Source organism: Olea europaea, chromosome 15, assembly GCF_002742605.1.
Source record: "Olea europaea var. sylvestris chromosome 15, O_europaea_v1, whole genome shotgun sequence".
NCBI lineage: Eukaryota > Viridiplantae > Streptophyta > Magnoliopsida > Lamiales > Oleaceae > Olea > Olea europaea.
The window spans coordinates 8,425,863-8,447,214 of record NC_036251.1 but is presented as its reverse complement, the minus strand read 5'-3'; the positions used below and the strand labels follow the sequence as shown (position 1 = coordinate 8,447,214).

The 21,352-nt window shown below is 31.9% G+C and overlaps 1 protein-coding gene across 1 annotated transcript; it reads right to left on the bottom strand.

Annotated features, from left to right (window-relative positions):
- Positions 1-12,904: 12,904 nt before the first annotated feature.
- On the bottom strand, positions 12,905-14,864 carry LOC111410964. The gene has a single exon (XM_023041551.1). It carries the CDS (start codon positions 14,456-14,458, stop codon positions 13,055-13,057), a length of 1,404 nt encoding a protein of 467 aa, XP_022897319.1. The 5' UTR covers positions 14,459-14,864; the 3' UTR covers positions 12,905-13,054.
- Between the last annotated feature and the right edge of the window lie 6,488 nt (positions 14,865-21,352).

Below are 21,352 nucleotides of genomic sequence, written 5' to 3'. Positions count from 1 at the left end.
ACATTATAAATATATGATCGCAATATTCATGTACATGAAATTAAACTAGATGGGGATGCAAAAGAAATATAATGTATGGGAGGCATAACTTGGTGGTTTAGGTATTATTGGTATATATGTCATGTCAATGGCCCTAATTGCAAAGTGATTGTTCTTAATTGTACGAAAAAAATCTATTTAAATATTATTAGTACAATTACATGTTGCTTGTTACTTTGAGGGGGTAATGAGATTGAAATAGGGATTGGCATAAAGAGGTATTCCAACCATACTAGAATCGGACTGAACTACTCGGTGCGCTTTGACTTTAGTTAAATTGGTTCAATTCTAGGTCTTAAAATTGAAATCTAAGCACTTCTAGTTCACTTTTCAGTTCATGTTAGTGAAAAATGGTGCATAAATTATATTTAGATAACTATTATGCACGCAGACAAAAAAGCAAGTAAAAGAAAATTGTAAAAGATAAGATTTTGGTGAATCAAGTTAAGTATTCAACTTGATATCCCTAAGAAAAAATTACCCATGCACTAGAGTTCATGGTTGAATGGAAATCTCTTCTCCGATAAAACAATCTATTCTTGCAATTGTAGCACTTCAAACCGTCGAATTAGAAATGTGTTTCATACACTCTTTATGAAGGATTAGTGCACAATATCTTTAGTATGAGCAGGGTAGAATAAAAGATAATCGTATTGAGTACAAATACAAGATTCACATATATATGTGCCAAAATAAATGTCCGTAGCAATAAGACATGTCGTATGTGGACATTTTTTGTCCACGAGACGTGATTTCTTATTCGAGAAGATACATTTTAGTCAAACTTATTATAAAACATTTCATCACTTATTCCACTCACATTAATTGAATATTCCACCATACACTAATTATAACTTCATATAACTTTCATATCTTAAACGACTTACATTTGATTTTAATTTCTCATTCTCCAGAAGTTAGTTCGAGAAACTAAATATACTAGAATAATCTTCCCATGTACTAGATTAGCTTAGCCTTCGAACTCTAGAAATCAACTAAAGAATCCCGCTTAAATAATTGGTCAAATTTGATCAAAACCAATTTTTACTCACTAATTTCCAACAGTTCTATCAACAAATTGAATTTTGATTTGGTTTCAAAATTAATTTTTTTGTAATATCTCAACTAATGAATAATTTATTTATATGCATTTAGAATAATTAAAAATATTGAGGCTTAAAAACAATGCATAAAAAATGAAAGAAGAAAATTTACACACGTAAAAGTAACCAGTGGTTCCATTTTCATAATTTGGTTCTCAAAAATCCAAACTGAACTATTCATTGTTTCTCCCATCGATCCTTGAATGTCTTCAAATTTACCATCCGGTTTTTGGGAATATAAAGACTTTTGAAAGCTGAAACCCCTAAAAAATGGTGAATGTGGTCCCCCCACCCCAACCAACCCCTCCTCTTCTCAATAATCTCTATGCTTTAACACTCCCAAATGTTCTAGTCTTGATTATAATATTGCTTGTACAGTCTAAAATTAATGGACTGCATTGATAGAAGTTTGTTAATTGTTCTCTAATGGAATTAGAAAACCCTAGTTTCTGATTGGCTAATAGTGCGGTTTTGTCAATCTATTTAAGGGAATAAAGCATTTTCCTTTTACAACATTTAACTTTGTTAAGATTCGGTCAAATTCTTGTTTATAATATGCTTCTAATCGTGTTTAATGTTATCCTTTTCTCGTTGATCTATGACACACTAAATGTATGAGGCCAGTGTCTCGAAAAATATTTGTCTCCTTGGTACATCACGTTTTCTTAGTAAATAAGAATAATCATCATATTTATTGACATTTTAAGTATTTCTATTTGCTTAAAAGAGATGAAGTCGTCGATGTATGAAAATGTGTTGGAGGACAGCAAATTCATGACTGTAGATATCAATTCATGAACTTATAAGCATTGTAAAAAGAAACTGTCGCGAAATCTTGCTCCAAGGATCATCTAATCAGTATTTTTGGGGCTGAATTTGAAGTTACCTTTCGCTAGCAACCAACCAATTCAAACGGGTCTAACCCACAACCAATATATTCACCTCGGTTGCTTCTCAATCTCACTCTAAAAGACAAGATAATGGTGATGATTTGTAGCCACAAAGGTAAGAAGAAAAACAAAGAATAAGGCACAAGAATGAGACCAAAATCAAGAAGGCAACCATTGGTTTTTGGAAGCACAAACCAGCCGATTTTTCTCCACAATATGGCAGCCACATTTTTCTCCAATTCCCACACAAATCACACACTAAAAACGGCTACAGTAAGCACATATATATAGGGTTAGGTTAAGCTTTAAATTGACCAATAATAAGGTTAAATTGGCCAATATTCAAAACCATCCAAGAAGTAATGTAACTGGGTGGGTTAAGTTTAGGACTTAGTTGTTGATAATTATTTCACTCATCGACCGAGGTCTATGAAATATATTTCAACGTTTAACATCATAGTCCGAAATTTATTAGGTATCAAAACCTAACTGAAACAAGTTTAAAAGACTTTCAAATACACCAAATATATTTTCTTCGTTTCAATTTCAAGTATTATAAATGAAATGACCAGGTAATATTCGTTTAGGCAGAAAATAGGATAATCCACATTTAACTTGCATATAATTTTTATAAGTACATGATGGAGTGAGTTAAACTGGTGACCTATCTTGATATCATATTAAACCTCCTTATTTTAAAAGTTTAAATTTTTAAGAATGAAATGGATTATTTCTTTAAATGATATTTTTAACGGATATTTCATATACAATACATGAAATCAAAAGAACTTGTTAATTGCAAAATTAATCGTTAGCTGTTCTATTCTAAAAGACTATGCGGCAAGAATTGAAGGTACAACTCTGTAATGAAGAAAACCCACAAAAACCAAGGTGATACCGAACTTAGCTTCAACCGAATCAACACCACACAATCGAGACACACCAAACGGCCTATTTCTCTTGCCTCCACTCACGATTGTTTTTGAATACCCACGAAGAGATAGTCAAGAAAGGATCAATATCACACAAGATAAACCACAAAGGTTGCACAAGTAAGAGAACCGAGGATGAGCAGAGAATGGGATCACAAAGAAAGGCAGCATGCATTGTCTCTTGGAGGCACTAGAGGAGATGGAAATATAGCCCAAAAGGCCCAACACAAGAGTAATGGACTTCAAATGGGTATCGTAACCTTTCAAGTAAATGGGACGGGCCACAAGCAACATTACTAAATTAGGTTACTCCTAATGGTCCGTAGAAAATTGGGATTGGGTCGTCTCAATTGTGGTGTTGACATACCATTCAGTCATCTGGTCAATACCGACTGAAATTAAACAAAATCGAGTTCACATCATCGTCTGGAAGGTTGTTTGACAACAATTTGCCCAACAACCTCCACCTTGGTATCAAATGACTTGCAAAGAAAAAATATCTCCCGTTAGCACCTCTAATAGAAAACGAGTGAAATTGGAAATCATTTACCTGTTCCAATATTTAGAAGATCTTTGCAGCTTCTAAACTTTACCAGTAGTATCACCTTCGTGCCCATATCTGAAGGGTTGTATTGTGTGTGAATCTTTTCAAGTCTTACCACCTCTTTAGATATTGTATCCTAATGAAATATAGTATAATATCAATGTGTTTAGTGCGTTCGTGAAAAACTGGATTCTTTCATAAATGTATAGAGGACTTACTATCAGAATATACTTGTATGAAGTAGACATCTAAGCCATAGAGCCCCTTTAATTGTTTTAGTGATAGCAATATATTTTGACTCTATTGTGGATAGTGCAACAATGTGTTGTAACTGTGATTTTCAGCTAACACAAAATTAGATAAGGTAAACACGTAAGAGGAAGTTGATTTCCTACCATCCGTCTCTCTCGTATAGTCAGCATCTATAAAAACAAAGCAAAGTACCCTTACTAGCAATTTTACACATTCCTTACTAGCAATAAACTTTAGACCTATGTCACCAGTACCCTTCAAGTATCTTAATAACCACTTTATGGCTTCCCAATGTTCAGGACCCCGGATAGACATGTCCCTATTAAGAATACTAGTAGCAAAACCTAAATTCGGTCTAGTGCAAACCATCAAATACATTATAGAACCAATCACATTAGAATACGGAATTCTACTCATACATTCTACTTCACGTTCATTGCAAGATGATTGTTCTTTAGATGATAAAACAAAGTGATTAGCTAGCAGCAATGTGACAGGTTTGCAATCATTCATATCGAGTTTCTTCAACACCTTAGATATATATGGAGATTGATGTAAAAACAAAGCAAAAATTGACATATCTCTTTCAATTTTCATGTTTAGAATTCTCTTAACCTTACCTAGGTCTTTCATATCAAGTTCACTACTTAACCGTGCTTTTATATTGTTTATTCACTTAGGTGATGAGCAAATCAAAAGTATGTCGTTCACATAAAGCAACAAAAATAGATAATTATTATCGACCTCGTTGTGTTGAAAATAAAAACAGTGATCAAACTTACTTGTTTCGAAACTTATAGTGAGTACAAAAGAGTCAAATCTCTTGTACCACTGTCTTGGTGACTCTTTTAAACCATATAAGGGCCTTTTAAGAAAACACATATGGTAAGGTTTTTGCTTATCCTTAAAATCTTTTGATTGATTCATAAAGATTTGATCGTCAAGCTCACCATGGAAAAAATCAGTTTTTACATCAAGTTATTCAAGTTCCTAGTTAAAATGTGCAACCAATAATAGAAGTATACTTAACAACTAATGAGAAAATCTCATTATAATCAACACCTCCTTCTATGCCCTTAGCCACTAACCTAACCTTAAATCTTAAAGGTTCGGAGCTACTGGTACCTTTCTTAACTTTAAAGATCTATTTATAATCAACAGTTGATTTATTCTTAGGTCTAAGTACTAGCTCCCAAATTTGATTCTTCTCTAGAGAACTCATCTTTTCTTTCATCACCTTAAACCACTCTTTAGATTGATCACTATTCATCGCCTCTTCAAAGATTTTTGGCTCCCTATCGACTAGCCAATCCCTAACTAAGTTATAATCAGCTAAAGGATTTTCTTCCTCAGAATACTCTTCTATTACTATTTCGTCTCTATTCTCCACCTCAGGTTCCTAAACCTGAGTCTCCACCTCGTTTGGAGTGGTAGGGACGGATGTGCAAAGCTTTCCTAACTCTACCTTAAATCGATCTCTTTCTTTACCTGGTTTAACTTCAATCACAGGTTCGGGTTTACCCTTAAGACAAGATATTTTACCCTCGTTAAATGTGACATCCTTACTCATGATGATCTTAACCCTCTTATGGCTTCTATCTCATAACCTATAACCCTTAACACCTTCAGGGTATCCTAGAAAGACACACACTCTAGTCTTAGTTCAAGCTTTCACTCACTCTGATGGAAAAAAGCTGCACAGCTAAATGTTCTAAGCATAGAGTAATGATTCAATTTACCAGACCACCTCTCATGTGGAGTATCACCATTTAAAGCAACAGATGGAGTCAAATTAATCAAATAGCAAGTGGTCAAAATAGCTTCACCCCAAAACATCTTTGAGACACCAAAACTTAATATCATGCAACGCATTTTATCAACTATGATTCTATTTATCCTTTTTGCTGCCTCATTTTACTGGGTAGTGTAAGGAAACATCTTATGCCTTGTTATTCCATTTTCTTTACACATACTGTCAAATTCAGTATTACAAAACTCTAGGCCATTATCTGTCCTTAAAAATTTAATCCTTTTGCATATTTGGTTTTTCACTATCTCTTCTAGTTATTAAAGTTGTGGAAAGTTTCAGATTTATCTTTTAGAGGATAGACCCCCACTTCTCTAGTATAGTCATCAATAATAGACAGGAAATACATATTCTCATCCGATGTGGGATTACCAGCAGGACCCCATAGATTAGAGTGCACATATTCAAGTATGCCCTTAGCTTTATGAACACTAGTGGAGAACGATGTTTTATGATGCATACCAAGCACAAAGTGATCACAGAATGACAAATCAGATACATAGTTATTACCAAATGCACATTTTTCATTAAGAAGTTCAAGTCCCTAAATGTCTACGTGCAAGCCTATTATGTCATGTATATGTGTGATCAACCTTGGCAGAAGAGATAGAGGAGTTCAAACCTCTAATCACTTCCCCAGTAGTGATGTAAATGTCGTTTTTCTTAGTTCCCTTAATAGAAACTAATGCACCATTAATCACTTTTAACATTCCATTTTCAATTTTACCAGTGAAGTCATCTTTTTCAAATCTTTCTACTGAAATTAGATTCCTAGACAATTTAGAAATATATCTAATGTCCTTTAAAGTATATACAAAACCAGTGTCAAACTTCATATTAATATCACCAATTTCAGCAATAGTATAGACAAAGTTATCACACAGCACAATATGCCAGTATTAGATTCATGAAATTTTTCAAACTAATTTCTTTCAGATGTCACATGAAAAGATGCGCTAGAATCAAGTATCCACTCATGCATGCTGGAATTAGCAATTAAATCAATTCAGCAGTATATGCTACGGGACTTGTAATCATATAGACCTCACTGTCATCTATATCGAAAGCAGATTATAACACGTTGACCTCATCTCTCTCCTTAACCTTTAGCTTACCCTTCTCCTTATGACTATCCTTTATAAAGTGCCCTAAGTTCCCATAGTCATGACCTTTTCTAGCCTTAGTCCTAGACTTAAATCTAGATCTACCCTTGCCTTTTTTCTTCCATCAATTACTACTTGACTCGCCATTACTTTGGTATCTATCATGACTGTTTTGCCTAAACTAAGTTCTACCCCGCATTATATGTAACTCAACACTTCTCTTATCATGTTTTTCATCCCTAATTTTCATCTCTTTACTTTTAAGAAAATCTATGACAGTTTCAAGTGTCAAGGTGTCCCTACCATACTTAATGATGTTTTTAACTTCCTTATACGAGTCAGGAATAGAATTGAGCAAGATTATGGCCTTATAAGTTTCAGACACGGCCTCATCACAATTAACAATATCTTATGCAAATTTATTGAACATATCTAAATTATCATTGAGATCCTTTGAAGAATCCATTTTAAAATTGAAGAAACGTTTAAGCAGGTAAAGTTTATTCGATGTAGATTTGAGCAAATACAGATCTTCCAATTTTTTTCAAAATTCTTTGATGATTTTCAATTTACCTACATTTTTCAAAACAGCGTTAGAGAAATGTAAAATAATTGAGGTATAAGCAAGTTTATTGGCTTCTTCCTTTTGTTCTTCTGAAAAATCAGTTGGAAAATTGCCTTCAATGACTTTTGAAACCTTTTGTTGGACCAAAATACCTTTCATTTTTTGTTTCCAGATTGAAAATTCACATTTTTCGTTAAAAATTCTCAAATCAAAGTTGTGAGTTGTCATTTTCACAGAACAGCTAAATATGCACAAAAGACAGTCAAACTACACAAAGTAGTCCCAAGGTTATAGACAGTATACTCCGTTTTAAATTCTTAGGGTTTCGTAAGACTCGTGATCTTAGATCAAAGGCATGTTCGAACGGACAAAATGGATATGTCTAATAGATAACCAGTTTCACAGCAATTATAACGCTAAGAACGAAAACACTGATTTAACTAAAAGACAAGTACTCAATCAAACATTTAAGAGCAATTAATTTTATTTTTTAGCACAAGCAATGTTAACTCTTCACAGTAACCACAACCCTATTGTCACTCCACATAGTGAGCGCTAATGTTGAAAATTAAACGGGTTAAACCAATTTACCAGAGCGGACCTATCTGAGTCCGTAAAGTGAGAGATGAGAATTTACTGCTTTAGGGTCACTACTATTCACCTCCAGCAAATGTACTGATTCCAATCAGCCACAAAAGTAGATTGATGTTCAAGGGCAAAATCATCCAAAATTTCCTGCGTAACCTGAAACACTAAACCAAACACATCAGTACGTTCAGGAGGTTAAAATAAGTAGAATAGCAGAAAAATCTCGCTGGAAAACTGCCCCACGCGCCGTCTCGGTCCGCCATTGCCGGTCGCTGCCTTTGCCACGTGCTGCCTCGGTCTGCTGAGTGTGGGTCTTGCCTCCATTTGTCCAACGGAGGTCTGGTTTGAGAGTAATTGAAGTTTTAGGTTCGATCAGTTTGGAAGAAAACACCTCTCTCTCGAATTTGACAGGGTTTTGCTCAATTTCCACCACCTACGCTCTGATACTAGATGTAATGAAGAAAATGTATACCAAGGTAATATCAGGCTCAATTTCAACCGAATCAACACCACACAATCAAGACACACCAAATGCCCTATTTGTATTGCTCCAACTCACGGTTGCTTTTGAATACACACAAAGAGATAGCCAAGAAAGGATCAATATCACACAAGATAAACCACAAAGGTTGCACAAGTAAGAAAACCGAGAATGAGCAGAGAACAGGATCACAAAGAAAGGCAGGGAACCTTCTCTCTTGGAGGTACTAAAGGAGATAAAAATATAGCTCAAGTGAAAGACCAAATAAGGTAAGTTAGGTTAAGCTAAGAGTGGTGGCCCAAAAGGCCCAACACAAGAGTAATGGACTCCAAATGGGTATCGTAACCTTCCAAGTAAATGGGACGGGTCACGAGCAATACTACTAAATTAGGTTGCTTCTAATGGTCCGTAGAAAATTAGGATTGGGTTGACTCAATAGTGGTTTTGACATATCATTCAATCATATGGTCAATGCCGACTGAATTTAAACAAAATCGAGTTCACATAATCGCCTTGGAGGTCATTTGATAACAATTTGCCCAACAAACTCATTATGGGACATTCCTCATTTAATCAATTTGGACCATTGTTGGCATGCTTTGAGTACTAATGTTACTGTTGTCATGTAAAAGCATTAGGAAATAAAACAAATTTGAACTTTCAAAATTGTTTGAGAAGAATTGAAAGTTCAACCTAACAATTTCACAAATCTTCATAGGACAATTTTGTTCTTTGAGTATCGAAGGTCTTCGAGCAATTGCTTCGAGAATAGAAATAGATTTCGTGCTAGCACAGTCATCACAAAGGAACCCGACTAACCTAAATTTTATTTTGCAAATCCATGTTTTCCTGAAACAAGAAGACAGAACTTCAGGAAGGAAATTTTTGCAGAGTTTTGACAAGTATTTTGGAAAAATTGAGGTCAAAATAGCAAATTGAAACGCTTTATATTTAGTTTTTGAATGTGGTCATTCATCCAAAAGTCATGTTCCTTTGCAATTTTCCAAGTCAAATTTAGAAGTTGCTTAACGAAAAATGTGTAAAGATTAAAGTGATGCAACTATTGGAATAAAGCAGATAACTCTTGAATTAGAAGCCCTTTATATTAAAGGATCGAGCTAATGAAACATAATGGTTGACATAGGGGATGACCGAACACACACACTTCGAGAGTCGGACATTATTTAATTCATGTGGGATCTGTGCATGTTGTGAGGGTCGATCACCCCGGATGTCAAACATTTTCGCGCAAAATGACATTTTTCTATATTAAAATACATAAGCATTGCAAATTAAGGAGTCTTCTGATTACTTAAAATGCATAACCTTCTACGACTAGTTCTGTAAACATACTTTACACGTTGTATGATACAACAAAAGAATTTATATTTTATACTTCTAAATTTTGTAGTTGGAAAATATATTCAAACAAAATTATTTTATTCGGCTTGTAATAATTTAACAAGAGCCCAGAAAAAGATCCTACAAATATGTCTTGAAAAATTAATCAAATATCATCCTTGTAAAATGTACATTAGACCAAACATGAACTCATTGAAAAATTAACATCGTATCAAAACAGAAACTAAATGATACTAAAGGAAACCATGCTTTTGAGTTCCATTATATAAAAACAGGGAAATAATTATTTTATTCAGAAATCAGATTTTTTTTTTTTTTTTATAGATTTTTAGTATTTATTTTTATTTTCTACTGATCCTGTTAATTGGTGGTGTATATGTCTAATTTTTATTTTTGAAATTCAAATTATAGCTTACCATTTTAATTTTATTTGAAAATAGAAACAAATATTACTTACATTCTTTACCATCATCAAGTAAGACAAAGAAAACCACAAACACCCTCTTTAAAAAAACTCACATATATGAGTCACACATCACACAACATAGGGCACACATTTTAAGGGAAAGATAACATTACTGAGGTCACATACGTGACACAGAGGTCATAATTGTTGAATTTCAATTTTTATGTCACTGTTATTATAATACGAAAATTACAGATATCACAATTGTTGTATTTCACTATTTAAGCCACAATATCCGGATTCGCATCTTGCCCTATGAGCACGTGCGGTAAGTGCCGATGTTCAAGATCCCTTAGTGGTCACATTAATATAGTCACGAATAACTACGGATTTTGCAAGGACTCTGGAAGCAAAATTCTTGTAGGGAAAATCTCAAGTTTCACCAGTTCGATCGGTTTATGAAATATGAGGAATCTGGTATTCTCGATTTCAATACCGTATATGCTTTTTGTCCGATAAGATGATATATAACAGTAAGTTACAGTCGTACAACTAATTGGATAATAACAGAATGAACAACAAATCAACTATTGAATTTACTGCAATAAATAACAAGAACGAATAATTGAAATTACAGGAAATGAAATTTCAAACCGAAGCCTGTGTTACACACAGTTTTCTTAAAACAGATTCGTCCCCTCACCGTCCGTGTTTGAGGTTTAAAACGAGCGTCCGTTTCCCAAGATACAACGGTAAAACCAGTAGCTTCCGAACATCGTAGAAACCACTCCGACGAACTGAACTAGTGCCTGAACTACACCACCACCAAGACAGAAATGCAGAAAAGACAGAACTCTATGCAAATGAATTTCTTGTGTATTCTAAACTTGAAAGCTTTTGCTTTGATGTATTGAAATGACGAAAATGAGCCACTATTTATAGGCTAGGCTACCATTAATGACAATGACCTTTGAAGTTGCTCATTTTTTTCCTATGTGGGACAAATTCATTTTTCCCACGTAAACTCCCTTTTGAGTGGCACATTTTGAGCCTCAATTTCTTATTTACCCGAGCATCATCTTTGGCAAGTAAGTATATGATTTCGATGTACTCACGGAGGAGAACACAAATCAACTTTCATCTTCCAAATTGAACAACCGGGTCCCACTCAAAACTCGTGCCAAAGTCGGTCCATAACTTAGTTTCTTTTTTTTTTTCTTTTTTTTTCCAACAATTTTAACCGCCCTCCTTTTGTCAATGACATGCAAATTGTTGATTATTGATGGAAGGCAAACAATTTCCTATTGCAACATACAGTGGCGAATTTATGGGAGCTGGCAGGCATGGGCTGCAACTTATAGAATGTTGGTTGTATCCTAGAACATGTGGATGATTTTATGAATCAATGGAGACACGATTTATTCGTTTCTTATTTTTAGAGGCGTTAAAATGGTGGACACAATAACTACATGGCTACTTTTAAGAAGTGATATGATGAGGGAGAAAAATCAATTATCCGTTTATAACCATCAATTAAAGTCACGGTCTTATTTTATAAGTCAATTATTATCTATTTCATATTAAAAAAATCTTGAATTTGGAAAATTTTGTCAAACTTTGATATTTATGAAAATGTGATTTCAAAGTATGTTATTAATATTTTTCCCCAAAAAAATGTAATTTCAGTCCAATTAACCCGAGCGGTGTGTTATTTTGAAAAATAAAAAATCACACCTTTCCACAATAGCCAGTCAACTTCTCGTGTTCTGGTGGCCACAACCGTGGTTCGGAATATAAATCGACCAAAGGAAGAGGTTAAAAAGTTCTATGGAACGAATTATCTCCCATGTTGTACAAGCTCTATTAATACCATGTCACACTTCACGATCAATGAGAATTTCGATCCAATCCTCAACAAGATGGGATTGGTCTTCCTTACCCTATCTTCGACTATTTAATGGATCCATAAAAGAATGGATAATTATATTCATATCCGACTGCAGTAGTTGTCTTATTTCTGTTCTCTCAAATAACAATTCGTCACATATGTGATCTAAAAGAAAAGAATAGAGTTGGTAGAATATTGTTTTTCCTCTTAGGCTATGTTTGATTGGATATATTTTCCATGAAAAGTGGAAAACATTTTCCATTTTCCACCAAAATGTGGTGTTTGATTGCTAAATTTTCTAGGGAATTTGATTTCCACATTTTCCTCCACACATGTGCCTTTTCCTCCGCTTTTCACTTTTTTTTTTAAGCAATGGAAACAAAATCTGTCAACAATTGTAAAAAAATTATCCATTTAATTGACAATTTTCATGAAAAACAAGATCAAACGAATACCAAAAAATTCAAAATTTCAACATTTTTCACTGAAAAATTATACCACTCAAACACAATAATTTACACTTTCTAGGAAAATAATTTCTAGGCAATTCAATTCATTAGAATTCGTTTTCAATTCAATTCAATTCCATTTTTACAATCAAACGGACCATTAGTTCTTGCCTAACGGAGATGGTATTCCATAGAAACAAAAACAATTATATGTATTCTCGTGTTAAGAAAACATCGTGTAGTTTTTGGGTTCAAAATTACTGAATTTTCATATTGTTAGCACTAATTGCATGCTTGTTAAGTAGTACTGAATGAGACAATACAAAGAACAAATTTTTAATTTATTTTTCTTCGTTAATATCGTCCTAATTGCATGCTTGTTAAGTAGTACTGAATGAGACAATAAAAAGAACAAATTTTTAATTTATTTTTCTTCGTTAATATCGTCCATTAGGAAAGAATACATATCAACATGTATTTTATTCATTACTTCAGTGACTACCAAACAAAAATCATCTATTATTCTTTCAACATAGACATACTGTCTCTCTGATACCATACATTACATAGAAATCAAAGAAACAGATAGAGAACGGGTTTTCGATGATTCGTGATAAATGGTTGAGATTTGATGAACCGGTATCATCACAAAGATCTCGGTGGTTTCTCTAGCAAAGCAGATAGATAAACTTGATCGTTAGATTTTGGAGCAATGGACCATTTGTGTTTTCTGTATCTGAATTGCAAGAACATGTACATGAAGTCATCCAAGTCTTTCCTTAGACAAAAGAACCGATCGATCCAAAGTAATCCTCCAGGCCTTAAGATTCGATCCCAGTCGAAAAGAATAAAATCCAAGAGTTGTAAATCAATCCAGCCATCCATGAATCCGGCGGTGTGGATCAAGTCCAACGTGTTGTCGAAAAATGGCAGCCGTTGATTCAGTGTCACGTACAAAGGAATTAGACCTCTAAGTGCAATCATTTCATTGAAAGGTGCCCTGAGATTGAGCGCAGTCGATACAATTGTGACATCAAGCTCTCTCATTCGAGCAGCAAATGTTCCTGTACCAACACCAAAGTCGAGTCCGATTCTCATCTCCCCTGGTTTAATAGCCAAAACATCTTTTATCATAAAATCTATGGGAAGTGAGGTGTTGGTAACCCATTTAAGCCTCTCCTTTTCCATTTCAAAACACCCGGTGCATTTGGAATAGCCGCGCCTCGGGTTCTTGCTAGCTAGGCACTCAAAATTCCGGCATTGATAGTTGCTCCATCTAACATTTCTACCATCAGGAATTCTCCAAAGTGACCCGTTAATCGAATAAGGCTTCAAGTATAGCTTAGAAGCTCGTGTTAAGCATCTCCTTCGGGGCAATGGATCACACCCATGAATCATAAGCTTTTGTGCTAAATTCCAATCATCTTTACAATAAGAACCAATGTCATACTCCATATACTCTTCCAATTCCTTCTTCATTGACACACACGCGTGCCCTATCGTGTTGTATATCTTCCCCGTTCCATATATATTGATCTTCCCAACTCTGTTCTCTTTAGGCGATATATACTTCCGAATCTCCTCAATCACGAAATTATTAATCAAGGGATCTTCAACAAGCGTTCCATTTTCAATTCTTGGCAAACGAATTTGCCTAAGAGCGATATGGGCACTATAGAGCGGCCTAATTACCTCGGCCTCCAAAAACTTCTTATACTCGAAGCTTGAAATGCTGCTTTTGTGTAAGTTTTCTTTGTTCTTCTCCATCTGTTGCACAGTCAATTCGAGCTTGTCCTGCAGTCTCTCCATCTTGTTAAGCACTTCCTCAACCCGAGCTGTTAACGCTTTAACATCAATTCCCTCGTAAAAATCCTTGAAACCGTAAAAATGGCGGCACATATCCTCATTGTGCAAGAAAAAACCAGCAGAATAGAATCTAGATAAACTTGATATACTCACAATTATAACAAGCATTCCCAATATAATCTGAATCCAACCCATCATTCTCCCCAGTCTACACCTGGGGAAGCATGATTTCCCCATATTCATTACCTTGGATACTAACAAAGATTTCTATACCAAAATAAAGGTAAAAAATTAACTTGATGTTGAATCTTTTTCTTCTCTTGCTAGGAACTACGTAAGTAAAGTCGAAATCATTGAATCAAGAAGCTAAGAGATTCGAACCGGTCTTGACTCTTTAGTTCAAGAATTCGGATGAGCGTGTAATTAGGCTGGAAATGAAATGTACGAAAATGCACGAAAATGTAAGTTTAGGAAAATAAGTGAGAGTGGATCATACCGAACCCAAAGAGCTGCAAGAAAACTTCGCTTAAAGAGCTGGAATATCGCATATGCTAAGATTTTTACTTTTTAAACAACGAAAATTTATATTTTTGAAGGCTTAAACATGGCAGAAATCTCGCGAAGGAAACCAACGGATATTGAGCAAAAAACCCACTTGGATCACTCCCAAAGCATATTAATTCTGTGAGGTGAGTTTCCATGTGTGTGTGAATATTATAATAGTTGTATGCAAATATACTAATGCATGAAGCGTTGACCATTATTGGGGTGGTGGATTAGGTTTTGGATGACCAAAGATCGGCACATTTTGTGGCTTTAAAATTTTAAAATGTACGTTAAACTTCCAATTTCTTTGAATTTAGGTTGACTTTTTACATTTTTCTATTTATTTTTTGGGAGGGTTTTGAAGGTGATTGAAAATTGAGTTTCAGGTTTCATCTACAAGTAGCATGGCTCGGCCGAGCATGTTTAGCGCTGAGAGTAATTATTAGAAAAGGTTACTTTAAAATTTAACAAAGCATGCTATATGTACACTTTTGAACGTAAATCTACCTATCATATTCGAATGGATATATTAAGAATGACATTAGGGAGGGGGGAAAATTTTTTGATTACTTTTCATTTTAATTTATTAAAAATAAAAGGGTATGCTAAAATGCCAATTTCTTAATTTTGTTTAACAGAATGCATCATGTATTTGATGAAATAGGCTCTTTTGGGTTTCTATTTAAGGAGATTTTTGTATTTGACCTGTCACTATTCCTTTTTATGGAAATGTCTATATTACCCTTAATGAAATGATTATATTTATATTGCAATATATATCCTAATCTTTTAAATATTTTATCTTTTGTTTTTACTCTATTTTGGATATTTGAATATAAAATCATTCTATGATCTAATAAATAAGGATAATCTGTAACATTCATTTCATATTTTCTAATTAAAGTGATATAGTCTTCAAATGGTAAATTTGTATTTTTTAATTGAGATATAATATTTTTTTATTTCTTCTAACATTCTTTCTAATAAATTATCTAATCCTTCAGTTGTATATTCTGAAATTTATCAAAATAATCATCATGCAATTGTCCATGCGATTCTCTTAAGATCTTAAAAAGATTCATTCTAATTTTAGCAAAAGTTTAATAGTTTTACATTAAGTTTGATCTAGACTTGTATTCTTAGAATCGAGTGACCTTCAAACTCTGAATTTATAAATTGCTTCCTTCAACGACCTCCTGTCTTCATGAAATTGTTACTATTGCAGCTACTTACTCTCACTGTATCAACTTCTAAAGAATAAAATTCTAGATTTCTGTTAAAGATAACTCTCTTTTTGCTAAAATAAGAAGGAAACTTTCTATTAGATCTTTCAAGAATCTATAGGAAAAGAATTTAGAAATTCATATTGATATCAAAATATTGAAATTTTATTTCTATCAGGATTGATATAAGATTTCTTTGGTATGAAGGGATTTCTAGAAAAACTTGTTTTTTATATTGAGAATGGGCTATTACTTACAACTCGAGAATTCAAGATAAGATGAGATGATTTTCTTCTATGGCAATGTCTCTATTTATACAAGTTTATGAGACTTTATTACATCATTGATTACATCAGCAAAGGCACTCTTGCCTCTCTATTTTCTCCTTTGGGCCTACATTTTAACATGTTGGTTCAACTTTTCTATCTAAAAAGCATCTTTTTCTATTATTGCTCTTTATCTTCAATGTCTTCACATGTAGTATTATTGTCCTTTATACACTTTTGTCAAAAGGTGCTTTGTCTTCTTCTTATATTTCTTCACATGCAATTGGAGCACTCCCTTAGCTAGCAGGATTCTTTTATAGTGGTAGGACATTTTGGAAATTGATTTATATCAAATCTTGTAATATAATCTTTTAAAATTTCTGACTTTGCATATCCTCCATTGGATACTAACATTCAATTTTAATATTGGCATAGGCACAAGAATTTTTTATCAAACAAATTTTTAACAATATTATAGATGGCTTTAATTCCAAGTGCTCTTTTATGTCTGATCCATGATTTTGTCACTGTTGGGACTTTTCTATTATTCTCTATAACATCAATTTGGAAATTGGCTGCAACATATCCAATTGAGATTATGTGTTCAACTTGCTAGTAAACAACTCCATCATATTCTGGACTGATTGAATAGAATTTTAAAAATATCTTCATTCCCTTGGCAAATCTGGATATTTCCTTAATGACTATGTCATCAAACTTTAAAATTTTAATAAAATTTTTTCCTGGATAAATCAAATCCATGAATCCATAGTCTGTCATGATTTTTATAAATGAAGGTCACCTCCTTCCATGACTGTTATTCTGGGGTAAACATTATTTCCCAGAGAAATGAAATATGAATCACTTATTTTTATTTCATAAACAATTTTGACTATTTCGCCATATTTTTCTTCGTTTGGATCTAAAGTGATTTTATCTTCTTGGTCTATGACGCTGATTGTTTTGATATCTCTTTTATCTCCATGTATCATAACTTTCTTGGTTGATGATACAGAAATGAAATCTCCTTTATTATCAGTTGGTATGTTGTCACGTCTGGGTCCACTGCTGCTTCCAACTGTCCCTGTTTGATATTGATTTGAAAAACTCATTTCTGAGCTATTTGGTATATCTTTTTTAAACAATATATTTTCTAGTTGTGCTGCAATAGCATCAACTTGATTTTTGAGTTCTATGGCATATTTATGATGCTCAGTAGTGATATTCAACAATATTTTCCTATTTGAGTTGAACATCTCTGATATCTGAATTGTTCCAAAACTTATATCTTCAGATTCTTCTTTAAGAAAGTTTGTCCTTTCTTGCATATGTGTAATAGATTGGTATATCTCCATGACCTTGACTTTATCCATCAACAAATTCTATGTTTCTGCCGAGAAAATCTGCAAGAAAATTATTAACTCATTTAATATGAACTATATCAAAATTGTAAAATGCTAAATAAGCTTGCCATCTACGAAGCCTTCTGTATTGTGGTTCTGAGGGTAACTTATTCTTGACTAATCTTGCAACTTGAGAATTATCAATTTCAACAATAAATTTTTTGGATAATAAAAATAATGAGAACTTTTTTATTCCTCTAATAATTGCTAGTAATTATTTTTCATGAGTAATATAATTTATTTCTACTTGGTTAAAGGTTCCACTTGAGTATCTACAAATTTCATTAAGATCTGTTTTTAATATTGCTGCCTAATTTTATCTGAGGCATCAGTATTAACAATCAAATTATCTTTTTTCATTTGGTAATCTTAATTTTGGTAAATTTTTGCATTCTTCTTTTAATGATTTAATTATTTCTGTATGTTCTTTATTCCATCCCTCAGTATTTGTTTTTCTAAGTAAAACTTGGATTTTATGTCTTTTCTTAAAAAGATTTTCAATAAATCATTCTGCATAGTTTAAACATCCTAATATTTTTTGAATTTGTTCCTTAGATTCTAATTTATCTGAAAAACTTTCTATCTTTTTGGATATATGAGTCTGTAATTTAATCCCTCTTTTATCTATTGATAATCCAAAAAAGTCTATCTCTTGTTTTTCTATTATAGATTTCTTCCTAGATAGTACAATTCCTTCTTTTTTTACATTCATTAACAAATTGGATTAAATGATTTCTATGCTCTTCTTTACTATTAGAACATATTAATATATCATCAATATAAACTATTAGAAATTCATTAAACTTTTTAAATATATTATCCATTTTTCTTTGATATATTTGTGGTACGTTTTTCAAACCAAATGATATAACTAATCATTCATATTATCCTTGAGGTGTGCTAAATGTAGTATATTGTATACTATCTTCTTCCATTTTTATTTGCCAAAATCCTGATTTACAATCAAATTTAGAATAATATTATTTTCCTCTTACAAGATTTATTAGTATTTTTTTATTTGATAGAAAGTAACCATCAAATTTAGTATATTTTTTTAATTCTTTATAATTTATAACCATTCTAGCTTTTCCTCTAACTTGTTCAGAGTGTTTCATAACCATAAATGCTGGACTAATATGAGGTTCATTACTAGGCCTAATAAGTTTTTGTTCTAATAATTCTTTTATATGGTTTTTAAATTCTTGTGTATCTTCTATTGTGTACATCACTGGTCTTACTCTTATTATAACATTTTCTGTTAATTCTATTTTGGCTTTTGGGTGATATGGTTTCCAAAATAATAATGGATTTTTTCCATAAACATTTTCTAATTGTTCAATGATTTTTTCTATATTCATTTCAATTCCTGTTTTTAGAACATTTTTATATAATATTCTTTTATTTTTTATTTCGTTATTAAGAATTGGTTTTTTCTCCCATTTATCACCACGCTGGGCTGGCTGAACTCTATAAGGTTTAAATTCTCTAGGAATTTTTAATAAATGTCCACAAGGTGTTTGTAACATTATCATATGATTATTTTGTTTATAATATTGAAATTGTTGTATGAAATCATTTCCTAATAATATATCATATTCTAATTTATCATATTTATAAATTTTATTTATTGTTACTTGCTTACTTCCAAGTATTATATTAACTTTGTCAGCACTATTAATTATTTGAGTATTTTCTCCTGTAACATCAGTTATTTTTATATTACTATTATTATTCCATAATTTTATTAAAAAAATTTTAAATATTGTTATATCACTTCCTGTATCTATTAAAGCACAAGTTGTTATATTTGTTTCTACAATAGTAATTTGTATATATACAGCTAATGGGAAACTTATCTGATTATTCATCTAATTCTTTTTACATAATGTAGTTTGTCCATTATGAACAATATATAATCCTTCTCCTTTTATACTATAATCTTTTAATCCATTTAGAAAACTCATTCCTAAAAGTATATGAGGGCTTATATCTTTACTTCTATCTATGTAACATGATACTAAAAGATCTATTTCTCCTATTTTTATTGGTACCTTAACTTCTAAATCTGTCATATGTACTTGTCTATCAAAATTTATATACTTATATGGTTCAGTTTTATGAGTTATTAATCCTTTGTTTCTAATTGAAGCTATATGACATTCATTAGCTCCTATATTCATTAATATATTTGGTCCATTTATGTTTTCTCTACCATTATAATATTCTCCTTCTATTTTCATATTTCCGGTATTCCTATACAATTTTACTTCTTTTATTTTGTTGATTTCTTCTAACTGATTTTTATTAGATATCTCAAACTTTTTGATCTTTTAATTAACTTTTCATCCTTAAATGTTATGTTATTAGAAGATTCTCCTTCATTTAATTCTGTTATTTCAGGTTTATTTTTTGCTATACTAAATTCATATTCTTCTGGAATTAAACTTATTTGTTTATTTGGTTATATTATTTTACTAATATCTTTACATTCTTTATGAACTTCAATATATGATTTATTGGAATAAATATTCCCACAATTAGAATTGGTAAATGTGTATAAAGCTCTTTATTCTATAGTCATAATTTGATCACCTGATTGTTTAATATAATCTCTATGAAACTTAAAATGTAGTCCTAAAATTTCATTAAAATTTCTATCTTTTAATGATACACAATATTTCGGATAACATGTAAACATAATCTTTTGATATGCTAAATTTACTTCTATTGTTCCTAAATGACTATCTTTTAAGTTTATTATTCTTCCATCATGTAAAGTTATAGTTAAGGGTGAATCTATCCCTTCTCTAAATAGTGATTTAAACATTATTTGTATTCTTACTAAATAAACATATTGGATTTTTTCACTTTGTTTTTTATTAATCTTTGTTAATAGTTCATCAACTATATTTTTTGTTAAAAGATTTAATTTATGTTGTCCATAAGTTGTTCTTACATCTATGATTTTTTCTATTTTGTGATATTCATTTATTGCTATTCTTTCTCTTTTTCAAATTCTATCAAAAACTTCTCATTTTCCTATTTTTAAGTCTAACTGTAATTTTTGCAATTTTCTAAATTTGTTATTATTAAAAGTAACTTTTAATCCATATCCTTCTATTTCTTCATATTCTTGTATATTTATATTATTACTTTCTATTTCTTCAATCTCTTTATTCAAATCGTGATTCATCCTCTTCTGTTTCACTTATATATACTTCTTGATCATAGTATTCTTCAATATCTGATATTTCACTTAATTTCTCTTTTATTTCTAAGTATTCTTTTTGTGATATTTTAACTTTCTTTTGATCACAATCAGGGCTTATATGACCTATTTCTCCACAATTCCAACATTTACAGTTACATTGACTTTTATTTTTATTTTTATTCTTTTGTTGTTTATATGGGTTATTTTTTCTTTTGTAAAACATTTTTCTAGGTTTTATATATTTTTTTATTAAAATTTCTAAATTTTTTAAACCTTTTATTTTTATATTTTCTTTTATTAACTCTTCTTTCAGGATTACTGTAGTAGTCGAGAAAAATAAAATGAAATTATGCTAATATTTTATGATGATCTAGCACCACGAGCCTAGCCCATTTTAGAAACGACCTATGGAAGCTCATCCCATGTAAGATTACGAAGGCTCAAGTCATAAGTTAATTAAAAACCCAACAATCTGAGAGATTAAGTTT